The sequence below is a fragment of the Antechinus flavipes genome, chromosome 5 (assembly GCF_016432865.1).
Source record: "Antechinus flavipes isolate AdamAnt ecotype Samford, QLD, Australia chromosome 5, AdamAnt_v2, whole genome shotgun sequence".
Taxonomy (NCBI): Eukaryota; Metazoa; Chordata; class Mammalia; order Dasyuromorphia; family Dasyuridae; genus Antechinus; species Antechinus flavipes.
The window spans coordinates 277612854-277625149 of NC_067402.1; the positions used below are offsets into that span (position 1 = coordinate 277612854).

General features: G+C 37.6%; 1 protein-coding gene across 2 annotated transcripts in view; it reads right to left on the reverse strand.

Annotated features, from left to right (window-relative positions):
* Nucleotides 1–12296, reverse strand: part of GLT8D2 (glycosyltransferase 8 domain containing 2) — a 41085-nt gene that overhangs the window by 4608 nt on the left and 24181 nt on the right. Inside the window, exons 4-7 of one of the 2 annotated variants that reach the window (XM_051961254.1) lie at nt 10987–11155; nt 9490–9607; nt 4885–4969; nt 2581–2693 (exon numbers count right to left, since the gene is read on the reverse strand). In XM_051961254.1, coding sequence (XP_051817214.1) covers nt 2581–2693; nt 4885–4969; nt 9490–9607; nt 10987–11155 — 485 coding nt within the window. Of the gene's footprint in view, nt 1–2580; nt 2694–4884; nt 4970–9489; nt 9608–10986; nt 11159–12296 lie in introns of both variants that reach the window. The other variant, XM_051961253.1, reaches the window with a different exon arrangement.

The window sequence follows — 12296 nt, forward strand, 5'->3', positions numbered from 1 at the left end:
TCCAACTCTAGACTTTTCGGATTCTATGAAACCGAGCCTCTGAGAAGTTATGAGTATTCTGTATCTACATGACTAGTATGGTGGCAAAGCCAGGGCTAGAACCAGTCTAGAACTTTTGCTTTTCCATTAGCCATTTGTTCCAAATCTCTCCTCACTTTTATTCCCCCCGCCTACAGCTGCCAAAGCCATTTCCCCCAAACTCAGGTCTAATGATGTCAGCCTAACTCAGTAAACTCCTGTGGTTCCCTATTACCCCTGGATCAGATAAAACACTTTTGTATACCATGTAAAGTTCTCCTAGTTTCCTAGTCTCCTTACACTTTACCCCGTTCCACATATTCTGTGGTCAAGCAAAACATCCTCATTCTTCCTCAAATATAATGTTCTGTTACCCAATTTTTCACTAATGGCTCCCCATTGACTGAAATGCTTTCTCTCCTCATCGCCTCCTGGCTTCCCTAAAATTTGGCTCAAACATCACCTTCCCCAGAGAACCCTTCCTGATTTCCCCCACTGCCAGCACCTTCTTCTCTAAGCTCACTATGTCTCTGCTCAGTATTTTATATTCATGTTTTTGTATATGTGTGTATGGAGAGAAAAAGAAAGAGAGAGAGGGAGGGAGACAGGAGAGAAATGTATATTTTAATGAGTTTTATCTTGTATGTATATATTTATTTTATATATATATGCCCATATACATATATGTATACATAAATATATATGTATGTATATGAATATGAACAATTGGACAACACAGAGTACCAGGTCTATAGTCAGGAGGATTCCTTTTCCTGAATTCAAATCCAGTCTAAGATACTTAGTAGCCGTGTGACCCAAGGCAAGCCACTTTACCCTGTTTGCCTCGGTTTCCCCATCTGTAACTGTACATTTACAGTTTACAGTAAATTTACCATCTGTAAAATGAATTAAAAAAAGAAATGGCAAAACACTCCAGTATCTTTGCCAAGGAAACCCCAAATGGCCTAATGAAGAGTCAACAACAACCAGAACGATTGAAGGACAACAAAAAAATTCATATATGCAAGTTTATCTTGTATATGTAATATACATAGATGTGCATATGTAAACATTTTAAAATTATTATTAATTATTTTATTATTATTATTATATTATTATGTGTGTATGTTGTCTCTCCCCATTAGAATGTAAATTCCTTGAGAGTAGGAATTCTTTTGTTTTTTTTGTATCCCCATTGCATTGCACAGAGTAAGTACTTAAATTCTTGATTAATTTCTTGTAAGTGAGTTATTTATAAATAAAATTTTCCTTGTCCCAAATCAGAGTCAATAGAGAAAAGAATACAATTTATAATACCTACAATGGAAAAACATATAGAATACCCCCAAATCAACCCCAAATCAAGGCAGTAACTGTCTTTACCATGGAGAACTTTGATTCAGATATACCACATAATATTTCTATGAACTCATAGAATCACTGAATTTCAGAATAGAAAAAAGCCTAAGCAACGATCTAGTCTGGATGGTCCCTGACAAGTGTTCATCCAACCTTCCCTTGCAATCCTCCAGTGAGAAGGAAGCCATTTACCTGCCGGGCCTGTTCCTTATGGTTTTGGACTAGAGTTCCTTCCTTTTCAGACAGCCTCATGCTATCTTTCTGAAAATTCTTCCCATCGCTCCTAGCTCTGCCTGGTAAAGCTAAGCAGAAAATCCCTCTTCCATGACAGCTGTCAAATATTTAATATAAATACATACAGTTCGTAAATACATTTCCATTGAAAACAACATCTTTAAAGGTGGATATTATGTCCCCTTTATTTTGCCTCTTCTCTGGGCTAAAATATGTACAGTTTCTTCCATCTTTCTATGGTCCAAGCCCCCCTCTCACCCTCACCACCTTCATGGTTTCATAAGAGCCCAGATTTAGAACCCGAGAGGCCCAACTCCCTCATTTTACAGATGAGGAAACAGAGGCATAAAGAAGCGAAGGGATTTGCCCAAAGTCAGACAGCCAGTACCTGTCTGGACCCAACTGGACTGTCTGGAGTCTTCCTGACTCCCCACATTTGATCCAGATTATCTTGCTGGATATAATTACTTCCTTCTGTCAAGTCCTTCTTGAAATGGGGGCCCAGAGCTAAAGTGAGTACTTGTGTGTAGTCTGTCCAAAAAAAGGCTATATAATAGAACTGCTGACTCCTCCTACTCTTCCTTCCTTTCTTTCTTTCTTTCTTCCTTCTTTCCTCCAGTCTTTCCTTTCTTCTTTTCTTCTTTCCTTCCTTCTCCTCCCTTCATTTTTTCTTTCCTTCCTTCTCCTCCCTTCATTCTCTTTCCTTCCTTCCTCCCTTTCTTCTTTCCTCCCTCCATTCCTCCTCCCTCATTCTTTCCCCCCTTCATTTCTTTCCTCCCTCACTCCTCCCTTCCTCTTTCTATCTTTTTCTTTCATTTCTTTCTTCCTCCTTCCTTCTTTTCTTTCTCCTATCATTCATCCATCTACTCATGGTTCTAAATTCCTCTGTTCAAACATTAAAGGAAGGAGAAAGGATCCTTCAGAGAGGTCCAGGCTGGGAAGGATGGAAGAATGAGGGGAGCTACTCACCTGCATGCCTGCACTTCTAACCATTTCGTGAGTGGAAGGTAAATCACAGTCATCTGAGAAAGCCGCTGCATGGCCCAGCATCAGCTTTGTGTCGTACAACTCTTGGATGTCACCTGAGTTTAAAAAACACCGAGCTAAAATCTCAAAGAAGTAGCCACAGAACCCAAGGGACTTGAGAGGTAAGGAAATCCAACTCCTTCGGGTGACTAAGACCCAATGAGGCGAATGAAGACTCACTGATGGAGTGTGTGGGTAACAAGGAGAGTTTTCAGAGCCCCAGAAGGGAACCTTCAAAGCCAGTTCAACATCTCATTGTACAAATGAGGAAAGTGAGGGAAATGATGGGTCCAAAGCCATGCAGCTGCTCGGTGAATCAGCCAGGATAGAATGGGAGCATCCCTTTTCTGAGCTTTCTTTCTACCTCCCTTCTCCCCCCACTTCTCAGTGCGGGCTTGCTTAAAAGCTGCCATGTACTTGTTCTTGAAATGCCCCCCTGTTCACTTCCTCAGCTGTTATTCACCCTCATCCCCCACCTCCAGCATTTGATTTGAAGTCACTTAAATGCACATAGGCTGCTCTCCCCAACAGAATGTAAGCTTTTCCAAAGTCAAACTTGTTTCATTTTTTGCCTTTGTATGCCCAGCTCCTAGCATAGGTCTTGGTACACAGTAGGAGCTTAATAAATGCTGGCTGATCATTGACTGACTAAGAGATAAGGATCTCTTTGGCACTCTTTGCCAGATAGTTTGTATATACATATGTCTCTCTTCACAGGGAAGCCCTCCATACAAGTTTATTATTATTATTAATAGTAATAATAATAATAATAATAACAAATCAGAAATTTATAGAAAGCTCAGTACTTAAAGGAATCATTTGATAAAACTCCCTCCTCAACAAATCCTAAATATAAACCTAAATGTTCATATTCAAACTGGTTTTATTTAAAGTACAGTACACCTGGGGCAGCTAGATGGTGCAGTAGATAGAGCACCAACCTGGAAGTCAGTAGGACTTGAGTTCAAATCTGCCCTTAGACACTTAACACTTCCTTGCTGTGTGACCCTGGGCAACTCACTTAACCCCAATTGCCTCAGCCAAAAAAAAAAAAAAAAAATTACAATATCCCTGCAGCCAAAATATCTAGGGTCCCTAGCTTGAAAAGAGGCAAGGAAAACCTATCGTTTTTTCTGAAGGTCAGGAAAAAAATTCAAAAACTAACAGACGTTTTCATTAAAATTGCCATTCAGCAGACAATGAGTCCCTTTTCTATGAGAAAGTTTGTGTTAGGTATTATGGGAAAAGAAAGGAAACAAGCATTTATAAGCACCTACTGGGTGTCAGGCACTGTATATTTATCTACTTTGAGTTTTTTTTTATTTTATTAAGCATCTACTATGTGCTCAGCAGATATTATCTCACTTGATCCTCACAATAATCCTGAGAGGTAGAGGATATAATGTTATTGTTAAAGATGCAGAGATGATAGAATCCCATCATTAAGGACTTTAAAAACCTCATTTAAAGCTCTATATTTCTATATGTCCATATGTCTATATCCATATCTATCTATATATATACATCTATGTGTTTATATATCTCTATATACTTATATAGCTTTATGTCTATATATCGATATCTACATAGCTTTATGTCTATATATCTATATCCATATATATATCCACCTATATCTACGTTTATATAGCTATATCTATAGATTTATATATTTATCTGTGTATATATCTGTCTCTATTTCTGCATTCCTCCATTAGAACTTAAGCTTCTCTGCCCGTTTCTGCTTTTCATTTCTTATTGTGTGTGACCTTTTCCCCATTAGTGTGCAGTTCCTTCAGGGACAGAGCATCTTTTCTTCCCCCAGAGCAGCCTTTTTTGCTTATGTTTATATCCCCAGAATTTAGCACTTTATTGATGGGGAGATTTTGGCTCTCCCCTCATGGTCACATAGTTAGGAAATACGAGAGCTAGGACTATAACCAAGATCTCTTGCCTTCATTATCAAGAGTTTTTCCTCCCCTATGATTTAGATAAAATATAACTAGGGGGGCTCAATGCCCACAACGCCTCCGGACTTTTGCTCCCTAATTCCTGTCTCTCATAAATAAAACCTTGCTGTTACATGACTAGGAGGATGGAGAACAGTCCTCACTTTCAGCCCATTTCCAAATTCCATCCAAAGTCAGAATTTCACCACAAGGGACCCGAACAACTGAGCCCTTTGTGCATCCAGGAAGTCACTTTGCTCATTGGCGGCTCCATTCCAAGGGTTTTTGGCAGGCAGCGTACCTTGTACGATGACATCATCATCCAAGTAGATGACTTTCTCGTGTTTGTGGATAAGTAGAGGGAGATAAAACCGCACAAAGTTCAGCTGTTAAAAGAAGGAGAGAGAGAAAAATAAAAGAAGGAGAAAAACAAACATTCTCAAGGAGGTCTTCTTCTTGAATGTTTTTTAGTTGTACTTGGTGGTTTAAGGAGGACTCAGAAAATCTCATTGTGATCTAAATCTCTCTTTCCCACTTGAGAAACTCCCTATATCAGTGCAGAACAGCAAAGCCCTACAACTAATAGTTTTAAAGCCTCTTAGTGTCTTGGGCTTGTCAGTAGAGTAGAACTGATGTTTATCTAACAGGGGTCCTCAAACTATGGCCCATGGGCCAGATGCAGCAGTTGAGGACATTTATCCCCTTCACCCAGGGCTAGGAAGTTTCTTTATTTAAAGGCCCACAAAACAAAGTTTTTGTTTTTACTATAGTCCGGTCCTCCTACAGTCTGAGGGAAAGTGAACTGGCCCCCTATTTAAAAAGTTTGAGGACCCCTCTAAAATAGAGTCAGAGAATTGTAGATGGAGTTCAAAGCAGAGGCAGCTCATATTAGCTCTTAGGAGTCAAACATTAAATTTTTAATGTGACTTTATACTCTGGAAATTGGTAAATGTTATAAATCATGTTTTTGGTTGATTGTCTAGACTTAAGAAAGTTATGTAGAAAATGTTAATAATACTACATTAACTACACAATATATCATACATATTCTTCCCAAATCTCCCTGGAAAGCCAGTTTTTTTTCACCATATGAATTGTTTATTGAATATAAATACACACAATCATGCAAATCACCTAAGCAAAAAATAATAACCTCTAATTAAAAAAAAAAGTCCCTCTTTACTGACTTTCAATTTTACAGATTCTTGCAACTCTGAAGCAGAAAGAATTGTAACAAAAAGAACAACTTTATCTATTTCAAATTACAGGTGTTATCCACACTGCATTATATTTGAAGTGCACTTTCACTGATTTTTAAATTTTATTTTGCTAGAGCAAGAGAAGTTATGTAGAAATTTTCATAGCATAAAATATAAATAGATATGTAAAGCAAAAAAAATTCCTTTAATGTTTTTGAAACATTGAAAACAAAAATATTCATGTACTTTATACTTTAAAGCTTAGGATATACAATCCACATATATGTACTATCCAGAATTGCTGTTTGAAATTCATTAAATTTTTTTTTCCTTTTTGCTCAACATGGAAAGTATTAAGTCCTCTTTACTCACTTAACACATATATTAAAAAATTGTTAAATCAATAAAAATTAATTTTTTCCACTATTAAAAATATGGTTCTAACAATCTAGTCTTCATGATTATCCTATAAGTTAATCTTTTAGATATTTCAAACTAGATCTTTTATTCCTGATCTTATCATTGTTTTTATGATGCTATAACATCTACCTTAAGCTATCACCATTAAAAATTTTTAAATCAATAAGAATTGAATTTTTTCCACTATTGAAAATATGGTTCTAATAATCTAGTTTTTATGATCATCCCATAAGCTAATCTTTCAGGTATTTCAGACTAGACCTTTTGTTCCTAATCTTACTATTGTTTTTATGATGCTATAACATCTACCTTAAGCTATCATTATTTTCTCTTAAAAGACTAAGGACAGGTACTGGGATTCTCATACTCTACAGAAAAAGGGCCAATTCTCACACCAAAAACTCCTTGGTGGTAGCAACCATAGGGTACTTGACTAACAACAATAGGAACTGTAACTCACAATATTGGGATCTAGGGCTAGGTTACTAAATATAGCACTGCCAAACTGCAGAAAGCCAATTGTTAAACGTTTAAAAGCACGCTCCTGATTGGAAGGAACCTTAGGAACCTTTCAGTTCAATTTCTTCATTACACAGATAAGAAGGTGAAGTATCTGGTTCAAAGTCATGGAGATCATAGATTTAGAGTTAAAAAGAAACTTAGTTTTATCCTGTCCAATCCCTTCCTTTTACAGATGAGGAAGTTTAGACCTTAAAACTTTGAGATTTTCACAACTAGCAAGGGACAGAGCTAGGGGGTATAACCCAGATCCTCTGAGTCTAAATCCAGTGTGCTTCTTCAGTGGCTAGGAGTCAGGATTCTCTCTCCCACAATTACTAGCTGTATGATCTTGGGCAAGTCATTTAACAGATCCTCGTTTTCCTTCCCTGCAAAATGAGGGTAACACTAATATTTTACAGGGTTATTGTTAGGATTAAATGGGATAATGTATGTAAATTGTTTTGCGAACTTTAAAGTACCATGAAAATGCTAAGTATTAGGAGGAGTATGAGCATGAACGTTGTTCCACGGTACAGAATTGACAGTCAGGGTCTTGTCAGTTCCTTACTAGTCCAAGCCTCCTTAAGGGGAGGTAAGTGGTATGGGTAATAGAGCACTGGACCTGGATTCAGGAAAACCTGAGTTCAAATTCAACCTCAAACATTTCCTAACTGTGTGATCCTGGGCAAGTCACTTAACCCCAATTGCCTCAGCCAAAGGAAAAAAAAAATCAACCTCAAATATTCACTAGCTATGTGACCCTATACAAGTCATTTTTCTTGTTTGCCTCAGTTTCCTTATCAATAAAATGGGGGTAATTGTAGCACCTCCCTTCCAAGGTCATTGTGAGGATCAAATGAGCTAATAACTTCCAAGCATTTAACACATAGTAGGGCTTCATAAATGCTTGTTTCTTTCCAAGTATAAAACTTTTTCAATTGAAGTACAACTTAGAAAAAGATACTACTAATAATAAGGATAAGTGAGTTCTGAGTGTCATCAAAATCAAGGTGAGGAGATTGAGAAAGAAGTAACAGCAAAAACAGCAACAATACAAAAAATGAGAATTTCTGGTTATCTGGTACCTTAATTTACAAACCACTCTACAAATATGGGGCAGTGGAATAGAAGCTGGATTCAGAGTCAGAGGACCTGGGTTCAAATCTTGCTCTGCCGATTTCTAGTTAAATGAGCGTGGAATTGGCCTTAGTTTCCTCATCTGGAAATGGTTGGACTCAATGGCTTTTGAGATTTTTTTCTAGCTCCTTCATATTATATATAATCTTATAATGATATCTGCATGACCTCAGGAAAATAATTTCTTCCCTCTTGGCCTCAGTTTCTCCATCTGTAAAAAGAAGGGTTAGCCTAAGCCATCCCAACATCCCTTCTAAAGATCCCAGGCACTATCAGCTAGGACTAAAGAGAAGGACAAGGCTTCTTTTACCAGATGCAGACTCTTAGTTCTTTGGTCCAGGTAAGAGAGTGAGCAAGGTGGGAGGGAAATTTCTTTTTTAAAATTTTTTTTTTGAGGCAATTGGGGTTTACATATTATTAGACCTAAAATTCTAGAGCTATTTGGTACCCTTTGATTATTTATTTAGTAATGTTCTCAGTTACATTCAAAACAATTTGTTTACATTTGTATTTAAGTTTTTTGAGTTCTGGGTTCTCTCGCTTATTCCCAGCCACAATTAAGAAACCACATGTGAAGTTAGGCAAAACAGGTTGGTCCTTTTTAGAGAAAGAACCAAATCCAAGGCAGAATCTGATTTCCAAAAAATTCCTGATGGCTCAAAATAAAAGCAAAAAATAGAGAATCATATTTAGAAGTTAGAAAAGTTAGAAAAATCTGGGTTCCAGTTTCTCCCACACCAAATGGCTGTGTTACCCTGGGCAAGTCACTACTCTCCTCTAGGATACTCTAATTTAAGAGAATGGCGGCTAGGTGGCGCCATAGCGGATAAGACATTGAGCCTGGAATCAGAAAGACGCATGTTTCTGAGTTCAAATTTGATCTCAGACACTTACTAGCTGTATGACCCTAAACAAGTCTTCCTTCATCCTGTTTGCCTTAATTTCCTCATCTGTAAAATGAGTTGTATAGGGAAACAGCAACCACTGCAGTAGTTCTGCAGGAAAACCCAAATGAGGTCAAGAAAAGTTGGACATGACTAAAGCCCAATTAAATAACAAAAAAATAAATTTAAAAAATTAAAATAAAATAAAAAGAAATGAATAAAAAAGAAAAGCCAGCTTGCTTTGGTGAAGAGATTTTTCTCACTGGGAGTTTCCAATGAAATCACACATCTAAATCAAATAAATTAATGAGAGCTGTTTCCTTTTCCTTTTCTTTCTTTTCTTTTCTTTTCTTTTTTCTTTTTGGATACATTAAGATTTTTTAAAGCACTTTCTTACTAGTCCTGGGATTGTAATTCAGCTGACATACATGTGGTGGTCCAGAAAAGTCTCTCACATCCCAAAGGTTTAGTCCCACATAGTAGCCCCATAGGTGATTTTTTTTCCCTATTATTAAAATTAAAACATTGAGATTTAATTGCTACCTTTTGGTTTTTACACTAACTTTCCCTCATTGAGCCTTTCCTTATATATAAGAAAAATTGTCAAAACTAATTAACAACCTGCATCTATACAACATTCCGCTCCTGTAGTCCCTGCTCTGTGCCCATCCAAACCCTCCACCGTCAAGAGGAGCCTCATTAATTTCCCTGAATGCCTTCCCATTCCATCCATCAGTCTCATAAGTGACTTCCCCCAGAACTCACAGGCTGTAGCAACTCGGGGCGTGCTGTGTCTGGTCGGATTTTTCCTTTGAGAACCATGGGGTTGAATTCCACAATTTTAAACTTGATTTCTCTTAGTTTGGACTGTTCAATCCATTTCCTGAAGAGGTGATAAAAAGTTAAATAGCATTGTTATTTTAGCAACTGAATACTAGACAGATTGGATAGAAGAGAAAATGGTAGTAGGGAAACCAATTGTGATTATTATAATAGTTTAAGAGAGAAGGAATGAATGTCTGAACTAGGGTGGTGACTGATAATGAAGAGAATGAATTTTTAGACTTTTCAGTATATTTTGGAAAGATTTCCTCATAGAACTCTGGCCCTGGAGTCGGGAGGACCTGAATTTAAATCTGGCCATAGATACTTTCTAAGTGTGTGATCTTGGGCAGATCATTTAGCCCTGATTGCCAGGACGAAAGGAAGAAAGGAAGGAAGGAAAGAAAGAAGGAGGGAGGAAGGAGAGAGAGAGAAAGGAAAGGGAGGAGTAGGGAGGGAAGAAGGAAGGAAGGAAGGAAGAAAGGAGCGAAGGAAGGGAGAGAGGAAGTGAGGGAGGGAGGGGAGAAGAAAGGAAGAAGGGAAAAAGAAAAGATTTTCTACTAAAGATTCAGCATGGCATCATGGGTAGAGAGTTTGTTTTGAAGGCCTAAAAATCATGAGTTCAAGTTTCACTTCCCAAAGATAGTGGCTGTGTGACCCTGAGCAAGTTATGTTATTCTTCATCGCCAACTAAGCAGTTTAAACGGGAGTCCTTATCCTTTTTTGTGTTAGAGATCTTTCAGTGAAGCTCTTTTTCACACACACACACACACACACACACACACACACACACACACACACGATGTTTTAAAATAACTTGAAGAAGATGCTACATTTCAGTTAGGAATTGCTGAAAAGAAAGTTGTAATTTACTTTTCCTTTCCAAGTTCACAGAATCCATGGGATCTATCCACTAACCTCCTGGTTAAGAAGCCCTGGTCTAAGACTACAATTTGCAGAGAAGGGGCTGATGTGCTTTGGCAAAGAGAGTTTTCTCATCTAATGAGTTTCCTATGCCAGTGAAAGCACAAGTCCAGCCCCTATCTTTGTCCTCTTCCACTCCAAATGTTTAAAATTAGGGGGGAAGGGAGATTTCTATTTAAAGGATTTATAAATGGCAGTTAATTAATGATAGCATATATATAGAGGCATTATAAGCAGCTATTGATCATGGGATCCAAGATCTAGGGCTGAAACAGAGCTCATTTGTCCCTTCATTTTTTTTAGAGGAAAATAAAGTTTGACCCTATTTTCTCTTGTTTCAATATGGTGCCCAGTTACTACCATACTGCCCTTGTTTCTAGTTATATTCCAGGGCACTCGTCAGCTATGTTATGATTACACAGTGAAATCCCCAAAGGATGGGCAGTGATTGTGAAAGGACCATCGTTACTAAATGCAAAGAGACAAGCCAGCCCCTCAGAAACAAGTGCTGGTTACCGGATGTGGGAGAGCGTATTCCTCAGACCGACCACGTAGAACAGGACATTAGCATCCGTGTTGCTGTAGATGCTGTTGATGGCCGCCATGGCGGCCCCCATCCTGCCCGCTGCTGCACACACCACCACGGGGATCTCTTCTTCCATTTCTTCAGAATCCTCAGCATCATCTGCTGGCATGGAAATCGGTTTGAGTACAAGGTCAAGTATCCAGAACTTCCAGATGGGGGCAGCAGCACTAATCACAAAGTCTGAACAGGAGATTTTTTCCCCAAAAGAGAGGATTGCTGGGACAAGGAAGGAACTGTCAACACACAGTTTTAAAGAGCTTTTCTTCCTCATTATAGACTTTTGTGTTTTGTTTGCTTCTTTCCTCAAACATTGAATAAAGCTTTTTAGAAAATCTGATCTTGATCTGAACCAGCATTCTAGATCTTTTGTTTATGTTTACAAAAAATAGGTTTTTATGGCAAATTTGATCTTGGATCTGAACCAGCTTTCTAGATCTTTTGTTTATGTTTACAACTAATAAGTTTTTATGGCAAATTTGATCTTGGATCTGAACCATAATTCTAGATCTTTTGTTTATGTTTACAACTAATAAGTTTTTATGGCAAATTTGATCTTAGATCTGAACCAGCTTTCTAGATCTTTTGTTTATGTTTACAACAAATAGGTTTTTATGGCAAATTTGATCTTGGATCTGAACCATAATTCTAGATCTTTTGTTTATGTTTACAACTAATAAATTTTTATGGCAAATTTGATCTTAGATCTGAACCAGCTTTCTAGATCTTTTGTTTATGTTTACAACAAATTAGTTTTTATGGCAAATTTGATCTTGGATCTGAACCATAATTCTAGATCTTTTGTTTATGTTTACAACAAAGAGGTTTTTGATGGCAAATTTGATCTTGGATCTGAACCAACATTCTAGATCTTTTGTTTATGTTCACAACAAATAGGTTTTTATGGCAAATTTGGTCTTGGATCTGAACCAGCTTTCTAGATCTTTTGTTTATGTTTACAACAAATAGGTTTTTATAGAACATTTCACCAGGACTATGGATTTTGGAATTGGTCAGGACTGCTGCAGCTACCTACTTACTCACAGCTGACTGAAAATTTCCTCTTTTACCTTCTCCAAGTGATCATTCAAACCTCTGTTTGAACATATACAAGCTGCTAGGTGACACAATGGATTGAGCCTGGGGCCTGAGTTCAAATCCAGCTTCAGATACTTTCTAACTGTGTGACCCTGCACAAGTCACTTCACCCTATTTGTCTCAGTTTCCTCATCTGGAAAATGAT